Source organism: Amphiprion ocellaris, chromosome 15, assembly GCF_022539595.1.
Source record: "Amphiprion ocellaris isolate individual 3 ecotype Okinawa chromosome 15, ASM2253959v1, whole genome shotgun sequence".
NCBI lineage: Eukaryota > Metazoa > Chordata > Actinopteri > Pomacentridae > Amphiprion > Amphiprion ocellaris.
In genome coordinates, this window is record NC_072780.1 from 20799579 (window position 1) to 20821094 (window position 21516).

The 21516-nt window shown below is 38.8% G+C and overlaps 1 protein-coding gene across 2 annotated transcripts in view; it reads right to left on the reverse strand.

Moving 5' to 3' along the window:
* septin7a (septin 7a) overlaps window positions 1–18522 on the reverse strand; it is a 34576-nt gene extending 16054 nt beyond the window's left edge. For both annotated transcript variants that reach the window (XM_023289700.3, XM_023289699.3), the window contains exons 1-4: window positions 18384–18522; window positions 10685–10791; window positions 2537–2637; window positions 2314–2448 (exon numbers count right to left, since the gene is read on the reverse strand). In XM_023289700.3, the coding sequence (XP_023145468.2) occupies window positions 2314–2448; window positions 2537–2637; window positions 10685–10791; window positions 18384–18507 (467 nt within the window). In that variant the 5' untranslated portion in view covers window positions 18508–18522. The remainder of the gene's footprint in view (window positions 1–2313; window positions 2449–2536; window positions 2638–10684; window positions 10792–18383) is intronic.
* Between the last annotated feature and the right edge of the window lie 2994 nt (window positions 18523–21516).

The window sequence follows — 21516 nt, forward strand, 5'->3', positions numbered from 1 at the left end:
ATATGGACCTCTGTACCCCTATTTAGATATTCCATTAAAAATCAGCTGTTTCCAGCTAGAATAGTCATTTACCACATTAACAGTGTCTAGACTGGATTTCTGATCAGTAAACTTTAAAGTGAATATCTCCGGGATATGGACCAAACAAGACATTTGCCAGCTGTATCGCCATTTTTCACCACTTTTTGACAATCACAGGCCAAACTACTCATGTATTAATCAAGAAAATATTCAAAATATTCCTTTTAGACTTTCCAGCAAAGAATGTCAAAAATCAAGAATTGCTTCTCAACGCTTTAATTTGAATCTGTATAATTCAGTGTGTCACCCTGTGTGTGTTCTGCATGTCCTACTTCTTCTTATGATTTTGACATTGACTTGGAAACTAAACAGCACATTGTCTAACTTGAATTGTTTTTAAACGTTCTCGTAAGATCAAATACAGGAAAATGTTCTCTTTTGGTCCCTATTTCTGTCTATAGCAAACACAACTCTACAGTCTTGGCTGTAAGTGGTTCAAATAACCCACTATAAATTCCTCTGATTTTACACACATTTCAATGTTAATGAGAAGGTCACATGACCTCAACTGACCACATCCACCACAGATACAGAAATAGTCTTTGGTGTAACGTTACCTGCTTACACAGCGTTTATACTGACACGAGTGAATGAATAGATGAGGTGAACATTCACTCATCCTCACAATCAATTTCTAAACCAATTGAATTTTTCTTTGCTGGTTTGGAAGCTGCTAAACAGGCATTTTCACTCAACTATAAATACCTTTACAATATGTGCTAACCTCTCTAGTGGAATAACCCAACTGTTTTCTGGTCCATTTCCAGCTCATTTGCAACAATTCTCTAAAATCCTTCTAACAAGCACTGTATGAGTGTGTTGGTTGGGAGTCCAGCAGTCCAAGCGGCTCAATGTCTCCAAGTTTGTGCTGAGCTCGTTCAACCAATGTTTGATTAAATGCTGGTGCTGTTTCTCTTAAATCTTTTCACTCTGCTCTGTGTGTGTTTGCCCTTGTGTAAACAGTGGCTAACACAGAGAGAGAAGGAAACAGAGTCAAAAAAATTATCACTCAACCAGGTTTTAAGTGCCCTTCTCAGTCCGCAGCATGCTATAGATATTTTATATTACATGATCTTATTTTAGCACCATTCCCACCAACTCCAGGGTCCTGGTTCTTCAGAAATACTTTGGGGCCTGGCACCATGACCTAACTATGACAACATAAGTCAGTGTTTGTAAGACTGCAGTGGGATAAGTCTCATTTTCTACCAGCTCTTACAGTCCTAAATGCTATGTGTTACACGCAAACTTGCTCAAGTGCAGCTGCAGAGTGATTACAAGCATTCCAGTTCTGTCTGGTATCTTCAGTTTAACTCACAGGTGTCATGCCAGCAACTTCATTTTCACATCTCCATGATCTTAAAAACTGTGAGAATGCCTCCACGACAGAAACCAATTTTGTTGCAATGTTAAGTATCAGGCATCTATGCTGAACCTGTTGTTTGCAATCCAATACACTGTATGAGATAATTTGGCCTCGACTGGAGTATGAGGCACCAAGGTGTTAGCTGTAGATCTATAAAACCGGTCTTTCTCAGCAAATTAATCAAGGTCTCACATGCCCAACAGTGTGCTTTTAAATTTTCAGCTGAAAGTACTGCAAAGACGGTTCATTGTTGTCAATCAAAGATGCTAACTTACAGTCGCAAACAGAGTATAGACACCTTTAACGTAACATCCACCAGAATCCAAGGTTTCTCAGGAGAAAATTGCATGCAGCATCACATTGCCTGTGCCAGCCTGCCTTCTTCCCAGTGTAGGGCTCCAGAGCCATGCGACCAAAAAGTTGTCGAGTGTGACTAAACATTTCCATTGGTTACACCCACATTTCGCAGCCCTGCGTGCAGCATTATTTTTCTTACCCTGCCCACATTCTTCATTACATTGCAGACTGAAGATCATTCTGCACAGACTGAAGACTAACTTTTTACATAACTTTAGTTTATTGTCAAAGTCAGTCAGATCTTTACACTGCCCAGTTTTCTCTTCTTCCAGTTCATCAACTTTAAGAACTGACAGTTGACTTGTCTAATTTATCCCACCCCTTGCTGTGTGCCATTGTAACAAGATAATCAATATTATTCACTTCTCTTGCCAATGATTTTGATGTTGTGGTTGATGGTGTATGTTCTATTGAAGGTATGTGTACAAAATTGTCCTATTTGAAATACATTTAGTGGCGTAATGTCTTGTCAGGAGTTCAGTAATGAGTAGAATCCCTGTAGTACATACCCATGTCCTGATGGAGCAATGAAATACAGGCAGCACTGCACTCTGCTGTCCGGCATCTGCCGTCTGTTGACCCGTGACTCTGCGTTGAGGTAATCCTCAAACTTACTGTCGATGTAATCGATGACTGGCTGCCAGCTGGGGAAAACATATCATTCACACGATTGTAAAGTGAAGTTTTAGTGACAGTTACTTGTATTAACCAATGACAGATGGCAGAGCTCACCAGTTACTGTTGTCAACAGCATCACCAAAGCCAGGGGTGTCAACAATGGTGAGCAGAAGATGCACTCCTCCTTCCTTTACCAGGACCTTTGACTGTTCCACCTGCAACCACCAAAAACAAAATTCAGTCAGGCTATATCCAAATAATTATGAGATCAGTGCAGAAGACTGACTTTTTTACTTGGCATGGTCTTGTTACCCCTTTGGAGCAATGTATATTATGGTTTCAATTATTCATAAGTTGTTTTTAAAACCATACTTGATTTTTTGGTGCCATTTGTAGAAAAAAAACTATGTGAAGTTAATTTTACATGTTGGCAGCCTAAACCTACAACAGGGGTTACCATCTCTTCACATATGTGAACTACAGATAGCAACTTCTTCAACATTTTATGTTTCATGCCAAATACTAGTCCATAGATGACTGTACATTTCCAATTTGTTGCCTGTTCGCAAACAAAACAAAGGTTGTTCATATTTGGCTATTCAGCATATTTGACAGTTAGCATGTGCCACATTTACTGCTCCTCTCTGTGTACAAGCACAAAAGGATGACCCTGACCCTGCCCAGGAGCATCTTGGTAAAAAAGTCATACAAACATATTTTGGAGGAAAACTTGCTATCGTACTGAAAAGACATGGAATACAAGATACTTTCCAAATGGAGGCATGACCACTGATTACCTCTTTATATACTTAATCAATTTACAGACAGCAGACCAGAACTAAAACTGCTCCGCAAACAAATTAACCACAGCCAGTCAAAGCTGTTTTGCAGCTACACAACATAAGATCTGTTCAGAGCCTTGGACAGATAGCAGAAGGATGGTGGGGTGGGGCTGCAGTGAAAGAACGTGGCAAACAAAGCTGCTTCTGAAGACATCAGAAAGATCAGAAGGGGGCTGAGCTTTGATCAGCAGGGGTCGAGGCAGAACTCGTGATCAGCAGATGAACTTTGATTTAATCAGCAGAACTGAACCAGACCTCATCTGTCAGTCTTTTATATCAGAGGCACTCAGAGTTCCCAGACTGTGAGTGAGTGACACACGGATATTACACTCCCTTGAAAACAGATGTCGTGCAAAACCTGTGATTGCAGCCCCAATGTGAACATCCATTTTTATTGGATGATGGCTTGAGATTGCAGAGTACAGTCTGGCTTTTGTCAAAATGATCTTTGACCTCCGAGATCTAGCTTCTGGGAGGCTAAATTACCAGACAATAGTACAAATGACTATCAAATATGAAAGTACTGTGCTTAGAAAAAACATTTTGTGTTTGATGGGTTTGTTTTTTCTTTTTTTTTTTTTTTTTTTAAAGTTAAATTACATCGACACCTCCTGTCAATGACAAATCCAAAATTGACAAATTTGCAAATATTTATCATTTCAAAAGTTTAACTACTAGTTACAAGATGTCTCCTATGTAAGTGAAAGTCCATTCATTGTGTATGCACAACGCAGGCTTCAGGTTTCTTTGTCAGACTTTTGTCCAGTTGCTTTTTGGAACAGGACTGTGAAGTCTGCCACAAATTCTGCACACAGTAAAGGCCTAACGTCGGTAGACGCAACAATCTCCACAACGCACATTTAGGTGGAGGAGGACTTTAAATGTTAAAAAGGAAGGGAGAAGGCACTACCTAGAGGAATCTACAATATTTCAAATATCTCTTTCATTGTGTAACAGTAAAAGAATGATGTTTGTGGGACTACATTGTCTACACAGATCTCAACAGGTATGTTACATCTACATAATAACCAAGTAGGTAAATCACTGCACGCTGGAGACAGTCAGAGACGGTAGAACACAACAAATTTTAAGTTGAATGTGTAGGAATGCTGAATGAACAGCATGGAAAAATACAGCAGAGTTTCTCTTTTTCTTCTGCATGGCAGGATGAGTCAAGCCACAGACATGCCTAACTAACAGACAGGCAGCTCACAGACAGTGAGTTCATGGGAAGACGGACATGAACACTGAATACACAATGTCATTCTGGGACAGCAATATAAGTATAACGGTCACTGTTTGACTGGATCACAGGACCACACGCTTATTTAATGTAATATACTGTGACTGTTGTGTGGGACAACAAACCACTCATGAGACACTTAGGGTGAACCACTACACTACACTGTTCTCCTTTGATCTGCTTAATATGAATGTAGGCTAGATGTGAACACTTCCTGTTGTACTGAGAGGAGGCCACTGTTTGATCTATTAACTAAATCTAATCTTTTCCCGTTATCTGATCCTGTACAGGAACATTTAGTCAGTAATATATACTCACAGAAATAAACAAACAAAAAAAAAACATAAATTTTGCAATCATAGCTAAAGAGACAAACATTTTTGTACTTTTTATATACACATGAAAGGTAATAAATTAAATGAAATACATAGATGAAACAAATCATTTTTATATGCAACTGTATTCAGATGGAAGTGAACTCTTGTAGCTGAGACACTCAGTAAAGTATAACAATACTTATTTGTTCTGCTAATCAAAGGAATAGGCTTTCATTTACCTAAACAAGCATAAACAAGTACACACAGAAAAGGAAGAAGATGGTGAAATGGAAGCAAGAAAAGTCAGCTAGCTAGATCCAGGGACTGTAAAATGCAGTGTTACCGGTGGAATATGTTAAGTAGGTGTCAAGTCAAAATTGTTTTGCCAACCTCCTGTCCTGTGATTAGTTAAGAACAGAGAGACAGTGAACCTTACAAATCCAAGTACTTTTTCACTATGATGCAAAAAATCTGATAAAAATTCAATATTCAGTAAAGTAAAAATGCTCACTGATTTGCAACATTTGCTGGGATTCCTTCCAAATATATGCCACGTTTTATTGGAATTTTGAGAAAATTAACAAAACCAAATGTGAATCAAACACCATTTGCTTCCAGTACTGTTATGGTAATATTACAAGTTGTTATCTTGAGATTAACAGCTGAGAATGCCAGTTCTCCAGCTGGTAGTATTTAACACTGAAGAAGAGAGTGCAGCACCATGACAGGATTGAAAACAAAACGGCAGAGAAACCTTTCCACACTGACAGATGTATCAGACTGATTTTAGTTTTGTCACAGATTCAGTTTGCTTTTACTGATACACAAATTTATCTCAACATTTCAGCTCAGCTTTTTTTATGTGCAAATTGAAAATGTCAGTAAATGGCAAATGATGCGATTATGTATTTTAAATGTAATGTATTGCTACACTTAGTTACACGAAGATATGCCTTTCAAACACACTGTTGAAAGCTGTTTCGGCTGTGCCTTCTATGAATTCAACAGATTATCTTGTTATTTAATCTTAAAATTCCACTGAAGCTGGAGCGAGTTCCCGACATAAAAAACAGACATGTCTGTGCATCGGCAGGACTGAGCTCAGTGCATATGTCAGTTTGCTGGCTAATTACCAAGTCAGTGTCCTTGTATGCTCTTATTAAGCAGGAACAACAGAAAAGTCTATCCCAGCATTTATCACCTTCAGATAACACCCTCTCTGTTGGCCCACCTGGTCATCTAGCTAAGTCCCTCCCTTTTTTTAAAATAAAGAACTGGAGTCTATTACAGACAGCATTCCTCTGGGTTTCATCACATTCTTTGGCAGGGCCCAGAATAAAAGTGGCCACAATTATTTGAAATGTAATTATTATGTGGTTCTTGGAAAGAGAAAAAGAAGAGCTCTCTGTTCTCCATATTAATCATCTCAGTCTTTGCAAGGATAAACAACAAGCAATACATGGTTTCAGCACAAGCATACATTTCAGCCCTGGGAGTGAAAACCTTGATGAATCCTCAAAATTTCAGTCTGGGAGCAGGCAGAAGCACACAGACTCACAGTCTAAAGCTCTTTAAACTTTTAATAAGAGCTGAGGAGGTGTAATGGGCAGATAAACAAATTGGAAGCAGCAGTGGGGTGAGGGCAGACAGAGCCCCTCAGTGTGTTGCCGGGGATTAGAGGAGATTTAAAACGAAGCAGTAGATCAGAAGGAACAGGTGAAGGGAAGATCTTCAACATGCAGCTGATTTACTGTACACCAACCCAGACGGAACACTTATAATTCCCCACTATAGGCTATGAAGAGGAGAGAGGAGCCGGTTGGAGCTCCTTCACACCAACAGTATCATCTTTCAGTCTTCAAAAGGAAGCTCAAGTAAAACTATGCAGCTGTGAGCTCTATTTGAGGAAACTGCCAAACCCTTATCCTCAGCTCTGTCATTGCAAACAGCATCAAAGTTTAAAGACCTGGGGCATAAACCAGATGCCTCACACATTTAGTTTCACTCTTGGTGGCAACATCAGTCTTGGCATACACACCTGTAGCTTTGATGTCAGTTAAGGCTTGATTTAACATAATGACTGAACCTACAGAGGGCTCATGAGAGTTGTAATATCTGGTATTGTAAACAGACGTCTCGTCGGGAAAAAAATCGTCAGACAGTGATAAGTCTGGAATCAACAAAAGAATTTTGTAGGTAGTAGGAATGGGTACAGACTGAAACTATAAATGCCAGTAACAGTACTAGAGTTTGAAACATACACCAAACAAAACGTGTTTTTCAGTAATTTACATTTGTATATTAAAAAAATGGGTTGCATGGTAACATGTAATGTGAAAGACATGTCATGATCATGATGTTAGATGTGTTGCAGGGATAAACTCTCAGAGAATTATCCCCAGATATGCAGTTCCCTTCAACTCTATGGAGTGTTTTAGACTCATTTAGATCCTTGTTCTGGTTTTACAGCTCCCAACTTTATTGGATTGGTGCATTGTCCCTGCTCTCAGCCACCTAATTTCTAAGTGAAGAGTCAGTAATTTTCTCAGAAGCTGGTGAAGACCTAAAGCAACTGTCTGCCAACATGTCAGAAAGCATCTGCATCATGTTCACAGCTTTTTCTTCTGTTGTCAAAAAAAAAAAAAAAAAAAAAATCTGTCTAAACTCAGGCTGCCATACAGGAACTTCATGAATAAAAGCGCCTAAAACTGGCAGCTTAAAGACTATACAAGTTTTTACTACATGATGCAACGTACTTTTCAGACGTGACAAATCTTCACCGACACGTTCAAGAAAAAACAGTGTAAATGTTCACAACTCACTGGTAATTATCTTCCATAATTAGCATTGTTGTGGCACATTTACTACCTTGAAACTAGTATATAACTATAAAGGGTCAATGAAAAAATGCTTTCTGTCCTAGGGTTACTGATAAGCGAAGATGGTAGTGTTTCATTGTATAATAAAAACAGTGATAGATTTTTGGTCTGGTGTCAGTAATGCACACCTCATGAAGGCCATATCAATAACCAATTCCTGTATAAATACATAGTGAGTAATTGGAGAGTCATGCTGTTGTCATGTCATTAGGCGAAACCTTCTTGTCTTGGAATGGGAAGGGGCAGTGTACTATTCACTGTGGCACGTGCCTTCTTTTATCAGTACATCATACCAGGAAGTAGTCTGCTTGTTTAGGTTTGAAACAGTACACACTTTAATGAGGTGTATAAGATCTACAATCATTGAGACACAGGAAATACAGCGCCAGTCAGGTCTAATCTGTTAAATTAAGGCAGTTGTAGCTCTGAGGCTAACTGATCAATTGATTATTAGGAAAGATTACCGCCCATTCTCTGGTTCCTGCTTCTCAAATGCTGGGATTTCCTCTTTCTACAGTGCATTTGGAAAGTTTCAAAGTTTTCTAATTTGCCAAGATGAGCCCCAAAAAGTCGAGTGCCAGATATGTCAAAACTGCAACTAAGAGTTTCTGTTGGTACTGCACCCAGCATGCCAACAAATTAGAAGATTTGGTTACCAGCCATGGCTAATTGTTAGGTCACTGTAGGTGTATCAGCTGAATCCTCGAATACCCACCCCACACTACATGCATGGTTCAAAGCTGTACATTGCTTGGAAAGTTTGAATACACAAGAATTTGTCTTTCAGATCAGGTCAAGTACATGCATCTCTCTTTTACACAGCAAAAAGGGTTGTGTTTACACTCTAGCCTTGTAGAGCAGAAAGAGGTAAACATAATGCATCCACAGAGATGTATGTTTATATCCAATCAAGCATAGCCACTGGCCATCCTAGCTAGACGAAATCTCTACTGTCCCGACTGGCACAGACACGCCTTTCCTTAAAAAAAGGAAAAGATTGACTATGACAGATGAACAAGTTTGAAAATCAAAAATCCATATTACTTTTGTGAGGTATATAATTTAATCTGTACCAATTTAGTTGAAAACTGGAAAAAAAAAACTGTGATTACCCTAATCCTCATCGCTAACCATACTTTATTTATATTACAGAAATTGACATCATTGGGTACTTTAAACTCTAATCCAATGGTACCTCATTTTTGAAAATTGGAAACAGTTATGCGCATAAAAACACCTCTAAGTTTGTCCCATTGGTGATGCTAGAGTGCTCGAGGTGCAGACATGAAGTTTGATGAAGAGATTTAAGGGACTGTTACAAATCATTAATTTCAAAACTTTTTACTTATGGTTCATATGTAACTATTTTATGAGAGTGTGCAAGCTCAAATTCCACATGGTAGCATTCATGTCACTGCATGATAATCATTTGGTTGATCTGGTGCGGCGCTGGGAAGGCATGAGTAGCTACAGTGTTAGAAATTGTGGTAGAAAGGAGTAAATTTTCCTCCTCTCTGGCCCACTCAGTCTGCCAAACACATGAAAGAATACATCCAATTGCTACTATGTTACAAAGATAAAGTGGTCTGTAGCAGATGGTTACTAGAAGCTGCAGTAAACACAAATGGCAGAAAAACAAGATGAAGATGTGCAAGAATTTATATTCAAACAATCCTACAGCAATACCATTTCACATACTTTACATTTAAGATACTTGACAGACTGGGGTGATTGAAAAACATCAATAGTAGCATCTTCCTGATGTATTACTTTAACAAAAATGTAAAGCAGTTTTCAAGTAACACTTCACTTACTTTCCTGGTTATCTAGTATGGAACATATCGAGGAAACATGTCTATACATCTATTAGCAAGAACAGTCACTTTATAAATAATAATAATGAGAAGGATTGCTTACTGTGATGCATCAAATTCAACATGTTTGGAGAAGTAAAATACTGCAAGCTATACAGTCAACACCACACACATTCTTTCTCAGTCATACACATCTTTCATTAGAACATGCAAAAGCAGAACAGAAACCTGAGACTTCTACTATCTATCCCACTGCAATACAACATCAGCAAAGATGCACCTCACAAACCACAATGCATCATCTTTAAGTATAAAATAAAATAACTCCTCTGTGGAAAAAACATGAATCTTGTTTTAATTATGGCACAATGCTATGTGTTCAATCAGGAACACAGCACTGAAAGTAAGAAGCTGAGAAGTCAAGAAATAGAATTTACTGGGCCTTTAAAATCTATTGAAAAGTGCGACTGATACTGTGGACTTTGGCATTAGGGTGTGTGTATTTATACATTAAAAGGATTAGCTCCTGGAATTAAATTTTGACGAATCCATCAAGAGCTTTGTTTCTTTAAAGTTTAATCTGAACTCAAAAGATCAAGATGATGTTAATAAAATACAGGAACAGACTAGAAATACATTTTTACTTTTACCATAAAAAGTAAAAAAAAAAAAAAAACAACAAAAATCTGCTGTGTGTTGCCGTTATTTTAAATGGGCAATCATTTAAAAAAGCAGCACAATGTAAAAAATACAGAACCTAAAAAAAATAAAATTTTATTGTCCAATTTGAAATTGTAAAACATTTTTGCCTTTGGCCATCAAGATATTTATTTGTGAAAGCAGATTAACTGGTTCCACTGTCTAACACAAACACACATGTGGCAACAGCAAGGTGGAGTAGCCTCACAAAACAAGATCTCACACACCAACTATTTAGTTGGTGACTGTAATGCAGAGAGAAGAGGGTGAGGCACACCTGAATTATAGCAGCCTCAAGTTCTGACACCTGGACTGCCCAGTGACTGAGTAATAGTAAACTATCATGGTTTAATCAACAGAAAAAACTTTAACTCTTTTCGGCATTAAAATTCAATTAGTTTCTGAGTCATACCAACAGAAAGGATGAATCCGCAATGCGTGCATTTTTGGGAATAGAAAGACATTTACCTGTACTGTTTTTTTGATTCTATGAGAAGGACCCGGATATTCAGGGGAATACAGGTCTGTCAGAAAGAGTGAGTTGATCAGCGTCGACTTCCCCAGCCCAGATTCCCCTGCAAGACAAAGACATGGCCACAGTGAGTGGGTGAGAGAAAACTTGAGAGATGTATTTCATGCTATACTTGTTTTCTAATCCTCTTTTTCATGCCAGACTGGGGCGCAACATGACACAATCTCGAGATGTTTATTAACTGCATTTCCAACGCAGTCTTTTGCTGTTTGACATTCTTCACATGTTTCAGATTCTAAACTTTTTTTAGCACAGGAAATAGCTCAGTTTAACCTCCTTTTTTTTAACCAGGCAAGCAGTGAGACGAAGGAAGAGAAGGACAGGGTGGAAGTTTTGTCCTCCCAAATTCTTTCCCCGTCTGCACGTCAGGAATCTAATCAGAGAATCGTGGGAAGGGAGGAGAGGGGAAGGAAGATTTCAAACCACTACAGTCATCGTGAATTTTTCACTCTAAAAAAGGAGAAAAAAATGAAATCACAGACTCCATTAAATTGTTTTCCAAGAAATCCAAGGCACAAGAAAAAAACAATAAACTGACAGTATGATTAACTGTAAGAATTATAAAATTTTGCTTCGGAATTTTCATGGATACTTCATCAGCTCATGTGAGTCCAGTCTTGATTTTAAAGTCCCTCTCCTATTAGTGATTTAACTCCTACAAACTAATCTGTGTCTCACAGTTACATAAGCAGAAGTTTTTTTTTTTCCATGAAAGCAATTGCTTACGGTTTTTAAATGGCTTAGATACAGCTCTACACTGGTGCTTACTCTAGAATGTTGGTTTCTCTATGAAGTCGCTGCCTCTTCGTCCACCTACCCCTTCCCGCTTACAGCAGCTCAAGCACATCAGCTCACCTATGGGTGTGCTCAAACCCCATAAAACTAATTTACTTTACACAATGGAAACTTGTAACATTGGAGTAATTAAGCTATGCATGTCTGAATCAGATACACATGGTATATTAAAACCTGGAACTCTAAATCCGTGTTTTTGAGACTGTCAACAGTACACTGCATTTTGTAGGTGGAAATACTCAGCCATGGTGTTGACTGCCTATTTCCCTCATGATGTGTCTTCTAGCATATAAAAACACCATGGCAACATGTGAGAGTCAGTACATTTTTACCAGAGGGACTCTTTAACACATACTTGGCCGGTTGGAGGTACATTTGAGCTGAAATGTAAATCTCTGACATTGCATAGTAATGGAACACTTACTGTCTTCAGAAGTTGTTTTTTTCTGTCTGCGATAGCTGGGGGGGTTGTGACCAAAAGATAGTCCCCAATCTGAATCACGATTCTTCCCACAGATTTAGTTGACCACGTGATCAAATCATGAGTTGTGCATATAGCTGCCTGGATACAAACCTTGTCACTTTAACTCAAAGCTAGGATGCATCTCACAAAGCTTGGCGTTCTGTTTTCAATCTGTCTTTATTGCACAAGTTTGGATGGCTTTGATGCTCTTTTCAGGATGTTGGTCCTGAAAGCTGCGATGAATAAATTACAACTCCAAAATGAGCATTGAGTCCAGTGAAAACCAATGTAATTGTGTCACAACCAATTCTGTTATTGCGTAGTTCATATATGAAATATAGTCCTTCATTCATATGCCCCCATTCTGCTCAATTAATAAATAGAAGGCAAACATACACTGTGGTCAATCAATCACGATTGAGAATCAAAATCTGATCAATCTTCTATTCGTCGATTCAGTTACTACACAATGGTCTAAACAGCCAGGTCACTCCTTAAATATGTGGCTTTTGCTGCGTGATGTGAGGTGGCATTAATTTTATAAAGTTACAGATAATAGCGACTCCCTCTATCTAACACCAGTAAGGTGTAGGAAGGAAGATTTTCAACACTATCCAACCATCCAACATGCAGTTTGGACAGTATGGTCTGAAGCTGAATGATACTTGGACCAGGATAGCTTGAGCTTCAGATAGCTTGTCTCAGTGGTCTTTATACATTTTCAACAAGAACCTTAAAATTAATTGTCTTCAAACAGTTTTAGTGCAGATCAATTTAGCACTTTTGGAGCTACAACAAACAACCAACATCTCAAACAAGAAAATAGGAACCTGGAGGGCATGACTGTAGTAAACCATCAGCAGTGTGCCTGTTAAGACTGGGATGAGTGGAGGGCAAGAAAGAGCTGCTGAACAAAAGCTTCAGTGTGTGCGAAGAGGCAGTCATACGCTGGGTTGGCACAGAAGCCAAAGAGCTGCTCCTGACCTTTACAAGTGGCCAGGGCCAACATGAGCTAAGGCTGCCAACAACTCAGCCACTCAACACTCCATGAATAGGGAGGAGGACGGCAAGATGAAAAACATCACACAAAAGGATCCTTCACTAAACACACTCTCATAGTCAAAAATATTTTCCTAAGAGGGTAGAGCCACATTTATCTCGCAATCTCAACAGAAAGGTTTCAGCGATTATAACTGGTCTGTGATGAAACATGTAAGACCACTGTAAACATTTCTTCAAGGCTGAAAAGGAATGGAGAACTCTTGTGTACTAGGGGCTGATGGGTATCGGGGAGGCTGTGGTTTTGAGCAAACTGTGGGTGAAATGCATGTGATAAAAATGTCAGCTTGATTTAGGAAAGCTCAGAGATGACAAGAACAGCAGGAAAGAGCTGGTGAGATTCTGTTCCAAGTTTAGGGCCACTGTAAGTAGAGGGAAGATGAGAGGCTCTGGTTACACAAACACCAAAATTCTTCAACTCAAACTTATGATGGTGGCGATGCGTTGAGTGAAGATGCTGATCGTGTTTGGTCAAAGATGTGGCTGTCTGGATGGGAGGGGGCATGGAGTGTGCCATAAATCTACCACAGGATCAAACCATTGTATAACACAGCCAAGATGAGCTACGGAGATCTTATAAGACAGTAATTGGCTTTGACTAACTAAAAATTATTCCATAATCTGGCTGCTCTGAGAGTCAGGATAACACAATACATGACATCTGACTTTGTACCCATAACACTGGTTTATAATATTCAAATAAAACATTATCCAACAAAAAACATACAGTGGTCAGAAATTTCAGGCCTATCTCTGGTCATTGGATAAAGCCTTAAAAATTCATCGATGTGTATCAAAGTTACGATGGCAGAAGGAATTTCAATAAAAAGAATCCGTACCTGCCTTAGAGTGGAACTGAGAACCATTAAAAACTGGGATTTATAAGCAGGATCGGAATCAGCATCAACTCTGTTTTTGTGACTGTCATCAACATGTTGAAGTTTCAAGGTAGGCTTAGACTTGATTTGCACCAGAGGTTTTTGCAAACATGGTGAGCTAAGCTGTTCCAGTCATATGTGCTTGTCTGTATTCACTCTATTTCAACATTACTTCTCATACTGTGGCTACTCGCATGTTTTATAATGTTAAATTTGTTATACATAACAAAGTGCTAAAAATGTTTTTGGCATTGATTTCATTATGCTGAATTTTCAATCAGAAACACTATACTGTTAAAGCATGAATGAATCCTTTTCATTTCTGACAGAGTAGGAGCAGCAGCAAGTGCACCGTCTGTGTGTCTACACACGAGGACCTCACATACAGTGCTGAGCATAGGTCACCTATGTTTTGTGCCTCTGATGAGCACTGATATATTAAGTGTTTACTTTTACTTTAATGTTTTCTCTGGTATTCACAATACTCAATCATGATGGCTCACATTTAAGTGAAAAAAAGAAGTGTGCTTAGAATTATACTTCATTAATAATATCCTAACAAGCTGTTGAGTGCCAATCCTGCATGCTTGCCAGTCAGCTAAGTCTAGATCACACTGCTGGATGACAATAGTGGACATGGTTCCAGAGTCTGCTGTGGTTCAGGAATAGCTTAGCCAACTTCACTAGCATTCACCAACAGAGCTGAGAGCTTGAAGAGGTGGGTAAAGGAGGTGCAGAAACAAGGCATGTGTCATGTGGCTGCACTCCTTCCTAACCATGGAGAAATTAACTGAACTTAGTAATATGCTAATGTATGGCCAAGGCATATTAAACTGCTATAGTCATTACTAAATTATTAATATTTGATGATGGATGCATTTGGCCAACTGGCTACATCAATAAAAGCTACCCCTTGCTACTGAGTTGCATTAACATCCCCAATGCCAGCTACACTTGACCCAGCATAAATAGTGATGCCATCTCATGTCATTAGAAGTGAGCATCCTGGTTGCAGCACCAGAGGAGGGCCACTCTGAGCGGGCCGGCCTGCCAAGCTGAGGCCCATCGGCTCGCTCTGCAGCCAGCTCACTTCCTTTAAAGGAAATTTCCAGCAGCTGTGTAAACCATGGGGGTTTATTCAAAAGCACTTCCCACTGCATGCAAGAGGCTGGTGGAGGGGAAGCAGGAAAGGTTTGACTTGTGAAAGGGAGATTGCATTAGGTCCATTCATTTGCCAGGGTTTCTTGGACACTAGGCTACTCATGTGCAGGTGATGTGGAAAGTAGTCTGTTGATTAATTTCAGGGAAATTCTGCGCATTCAACATTATCTCCTGAAAGCAGTCATCTTCTCTCCACCACTCCGTGTTTATGAATGGGACTTTCCCTTCAAAGAGGCAGGAGACAGTAAAAGTTTAACAAGTCTAGGGCACAAAAAATGTTAGACATATATCTGTTGACAAAGCCATCACTTTCCCATGTCAGACTGCTTCTCCCCCATCTACAAGCTCCTGTTTATGTGAGGCCATTCTGTCCATAAATATTACACCAGAGCTCATTCACCTCTCTGTCAACCAGGACCCAAAACAATGAGCTCTAACTGCAGTGGCAAACATCAAGGTCAGTTCCTGCCAACATGGAAATCACTGCCAAATATTGACTTTAACCAGCAAATGACTCTGGCCCACTTTCACTTGTCCACTAACAATCGCTATGTCCCTGTACATCCACACGAGCACTGCACTAGCACTTTCACTCATATTGAGCCATGCAGAAAAGCACTAGGTTAAAAACAGGGTTCCCACCATGGCCCTGGCACTTGATTTATCCCTTCGTGCTGTTTATATTAACACTTTCAAGCTCATTTATTCCACATACATCAGAAAATATGAAAACCGTTAGACTAAAAAGCAGAGGAAAAAATTTTATGTAAATGTTAATGTGATGTTAGTGTTGTAAGAAGCAAAGGAATGACATGTTTTATTTCTTTTTGACAAAGGCTTCAAAATATTTACACAATCAATAACTGCGCAAACTATTTTCTTGACTGATTCATTGTCTTGTCTATTGAAACAGCTGCTCTTTAGAGTTTACCATCAACCAAGGACTTAAAATATCTTATTAAATTTGACCAGCAGCCAAAAAAAAAACCAAATTATAAAGCTTTTTATCATATATGACAAAGAAAGACACTGAATCCTCACATTTATAATTTATGCTTGAAGAGAGGTGAAATGAGAGATTATCCAAACAATTAAATTTTCTGTCAACTGACTAATAAATGAATCAATTCAGATCCATTTCGGACCTTGTTTGAGGTATTTGTTGCTAATATTTAAGCGCAGTGGAGACATTGTGATATTAAGTTAAAGGCTGCAGCATGTTTAATGGGAATAAATTGGTAGACATTTTCAGGGACAGGATCACATTGTTGGACATCCAGAGCATCACAAAAGGCGGATTGTCTGTCATACCATGCTGTCCGAAACAATTTCTTCAACGACAAATGTTAGGGTTGTGGTGCCTGGCTACAGTCCGAACTGACATGCCAGCATCCAGCAGGCCAACATCCCGTTCTCGTCTTTCTCTTGTCATTCGTGGTAGTGAACCCTTTGAATAAAGCTGCATTTTATGGTGGCCTTTTATAGTCACTGGTCAAAGGAGTGTCTGTGTACTGCTCACTATCTGATCATTGTCCTGTTAATTCACACCAGACTAGGGTGTGGATTCAGTCAATTGTCGAGTACTTATCGGTAGTTGAACAATAAATGTATGTTGAACCACCTGTCTAACCCTGATTCAGTGATATTACTTATTGTCTAATTGCTCTGGATCAGTGAGCCTTCCCTTGACAACTGTCCATTTATATACCTGATTGTAAGTCCAGTTATTAGTCCTCTTCCAAGGCCAAGCTGAGGCAACTGTATGTTTCCAGCGGTGTTTGTCTCGGTGTCTGTCACGCAGCAGGAGTAAGCAAAAGCTACCATCCTGAATTTCATAAAACTTGATAATGAGGTGGAGCACAGGCACAGGAAGAGCCCGTTAAATACTGGTGCAGAGCTGAGCCAATTTGCAAAACTGGGTACCGACCTCAGTGGACGACTGTTCTGAGTACAGTTCAATGTTGTTGTATTTGTAAGGATGTGTATAATTTGCAACTTTCAGTGTTTGCCCATTTACACATTTCCTTTGTCAGTCTCTTAACATTGCAGTTTAAGTTAGATGTTTTAAAATGTGGATAATGTTCAGTAACGAGTAGGCGCTGGGTGTGAGCTGTATATGTGGCATATTCCCACAATAAAGACACCCAGAAAGCTCTATTGATTTCTAATGTGTTCATCCTTTCCTGTGGCTGTGAATAGACTGGTTTTCTGGACTACTTCCATTCACACTTCCTTTCTAATGCTGTAATGTCTAATAAAGTAAGCACTAAAATGCAATAAAAAAAACAAGTGACCTGTTTGTAGTCTGTTTTATACGTCTCGTTCTTGAATATATGTCTATAAATTCCATGATATCCCATAAATTCCATAACTGGTGGGTCCCAAAAGGGTAAATGTATTTTAAAACACTCCTATCAACAGCTAAAAAAGTAAAGAGAAGTACACACTATCTGATTCTTCACCTACTCCAGCATGACAAATGTGTGACTTTGCCAATAACTCTGCTATTCTAATTACATGCTGCACATAAAATTGCCACATAACAGCCTCTTTCCTGAGAGCGCACAGCAGGGGGAAACTCCAGGGCGTGACTACATGAATGAAGCCAGAAGGGAGGAGGGTGTTCTCATGTCCATGGAAACGGGCTCTTTAGCCCTGTGGAGGCAGGTAAGCCCTATGAGCCATGAACCCTGGGGATGGGATGTGACATCATGCAGGCATTCAAGGCAACTTCCTGCTCAGGTAGCCCTCGACAACATGCAGTAGAGAAAGGAAGGGTTGCATGGGTGCGCCTCCCTTCGAATCAGCTGCTCAGGCTTTGACTTTGGCTGCATGAATGGAATGACAGGAAACCTCCTCCCTTTTCGCAATCCAAGAGACACACACAAGCACAAACACACCAAAGCAACACTAGTGGGCTGAATGTACTGCTGAATGGCAAACATTTGTTTTGAATACGGATTTCTGGAGTCTTGTTTTACGTGTAACTTATCCTCCTCAAATACAAGCATCCCTAATGTGTTTGGGCAGCCATATGCTTGCGCTTTCAGCCATCACATTTGTGTGAAATTCAATACAGCTCAACATATGAACATGTGCAGAAGGATATACGAGTTTTTACACAGAGTCTCTGCAGGTGCCAACATTTTTTCCGACACTTGAATAGGCAAAGAATGAAAAACTGTAACCATCTCAGTTTGTTTGTTCAGATGAAAGCCTGATTGTGCACAGCTGAAGAGACATGAGGATGTGAAAAGGTGCTAAAAGAGAATTACTCACCCACAACCATAAGCGTGAACTCGAAACCTCTCTTCACAGATTTTCTGTAAACTTGGTTGGGTAGATTTGCAAAACCCACATAGCCCTCCAGGTTCTTCTGTTGCTGTAGACCAAAAATAAACATAGCTGAAACTTTTCTCCAAAGGCAACAAGACCACACTGGAAAATGAGCACAGATTGCAGCACAATCCTCGCCCTGATTTCAGAAACACTGCAAACACTTTCAAGCCACTAAATCCTTTGTTGTGCCATAAAAACAAAGCAAGTACACTGTGGCTGCATGAATCACTGATACATACTTGAGCATAATTATGGACAGACAGAATAAAACCCCAATTCAGAGCAGATTTGTTTCTTTAGGGGAGGTGTCATGTTTTCAATAATATTAATTAATACATCATCTCATCACTGACCAGGACAGCTTGGTCAGTGATGAGATGAGAAAATGCAAAAAGTGGAAAATAGTTTTGCTGATAGAAACATGTTAACACCAACCTATTTGTGGGGCAATACAATGATGGAAGGAAATTAAAGCCTCATGAAGCCTCTGCTATTCAGCCCTGCTTAACCTAGGTTTGTTTACATTTTGTAAAGTTGGTACCTAAATAACCTATTAGCAGCTCCTCTTTATAATGTACCTATAGATGTTAAGACTGTGATACTAAAGAAAACTTAAAAATGTGATAGTCCTCGTGCAAAGTCCAAAGCCTCATTGTTTCAATGCTTTCTAAGCTAACTTAGGGTGTTCATTTGCTTTCTGTCTTGGTTCGTCCTACTGGATATCCAGATCTAGTACAAACCACTTCTTGTAATTTTACCAAGGTTAAAATCCAGAACCTTGAGTTAAATTACCAGGGACCACAGGGAATATGTTAAACTCCATCTTACCCAATGAAGTTGAATTTTTAGTAGATGTTCAATGCAGAAATATTAGTTATTACCTAGCATTACAAAACACAGACTGTATCAGATAAGATTAACAGGCATAGGTGATGATGTAATATTGTTTTTACTTTGAGCTACATAAACTCACTCTTCAAGAGTTGCAGTCATTCGTGTTTGTGTCATAATGGACTCTATGGCCAGCTGTTTTTACAAGAAATAGCTCGGCAGGATATGTTTAACAAATATCTGTAATTCTGATTCTGAGTCAAAAAGAACATTTTGGACATACACAACGTCATTCTAAGTCAATTTTACGATTCACGCGTTTAGGGCTTCACATTACAAAAATCTGCAGTTCAGCTGCAGATAGCCGCAATTCACATTGTAGATATCTGCAGCTGAATTAGTTCAGGTATCTACAGCTGAATTCTAGTTCAAGATATGTTTATTTCCCCTAAATTCAAGATATCTGTATTTTCCCTTTTAAATAAAATAAGTCTGAACTAGTCAGATTGGTGCAGTGAATATCTCAAACTGAAATTCTGTTGAATAAAAATGCAAGCACGGATATTTGAATTAGAGTTTGGACTAGGCAAAATGACATTGCAGATAATATGTAAATACAGCAGAAGCTACGACAAATGGCAGAGGAAACTCGCTTTTCCAACTTAATATAGTACAACACCCACATACGGCATCTGTTTCACTGCTATGCCAGAGAGGTCTGAGGTTCTAGTACGCTTTGACCATAAGTCACTGATGAATGAATTTCTTCACAAACTTCTTGCTGGGAATTTCTTACGATTTCACGTCATTTTCTAATGGTCTTAACCACCACAACAGCCGCCATTACTTCAAAGTACAATGTTCAAATGCTTTGCCAGACCAAAATCCATTGGGAAGCCACACATGAGCAGTGGTATGCACATAAATTCAGATGAGTCATAATAACATTTGAGATATATGTAACTATTATTTTGACTTGTCAAAGTGACGTTGATATCTATAATTTTGATTCTGGATAGTCAAACAGCTTGACATAGGTGTCTGATGAACTTTTCATTTTGCTTTCCATTTTAAATGATCAGCTGAAGCAACTCAAGGCCTTGTGATAAAATGTTAGCCATAAATTTTGTGCTTACCAAACCTCTTCCATTTATATGTATATTCTGAAAGCACCTGTTGTTGAGTCTGGACAAATACAACCACTTTGGTCCAGACTGAAATATCTAAACAAATACTAGATGAATGCCTGTGAAATTTCATACAACTTTTATAGAAGTACTAATGAAAAATACAAGAAACCAAAGACACATTTGAAGTAATTTAATAACCATTTCAAACTTAAATCCCAGATATTTTAAATTCTTATTTGATTCATGGATGTACTGCTTAATATAATCAGGATGTATGCTGTAGGTGTGTCCAGATTCAAATGGTTTCACTAAAAATAACAAAGAAGCTGCATTTCTCTACATTTGATGAACAGAGATTTTAGAACATTTTAAAGCAGAGTACTTACAGCTGAGTTGGAAAGCAAGTTGTCAAGGTGACAAAAAATGATACAGGAAGCCAGCAGTCAATGTAGGCAGGTCCAGGAGTCAGGAACAAATCCAAACAAAAGAGAAAGAGAGACAGTAGTTAGTGAAAGCACACTTTAAAATGGCACAGGAATTCTCCTTTAGTTCAGCTAGGAGGCTGGCTACCTCCAGAGACTAATGAATAAGTGGACCAATTTACATAAAGACAGGAAATATCAGTCTGGCTCCCTGACTTACTGTACGCACAATGGAAAAATCTAGAAAAAGCTGGAAAACTCTTTTAACAGCAGTCATAAAACACAGGTGTGCTAATAATCTAGAACACAGGTTTCAGTCATTTTTATAAGTCTCCCTCTGATAGCTAACAGACAATAAAGCTACAAGGCTTTCCCTAATTCTTATACATTAATATAATGAAAAAAATGACATGTTAAACCATTATTTTCTACATGAATAAAAGTTTGTTAGTTGAGGTGTGAAGAAATTACCTAATTAATTACACTTTGACTTCATTTGGTCAATGAAATATAAATGTAATAACCCTCACAGTGCATTTTTACTCATCCCTTCAAAAAACAAGAATCTGTATAAAGCTAAATGTGGATGAGAATCATTGATAAGGCCCTAGGACACTATTGTACTATATGACTGACTAAACATTAGGAGGGAATGCTAGCTTTATTGAAAAAATACTGTCAGACAGAGGC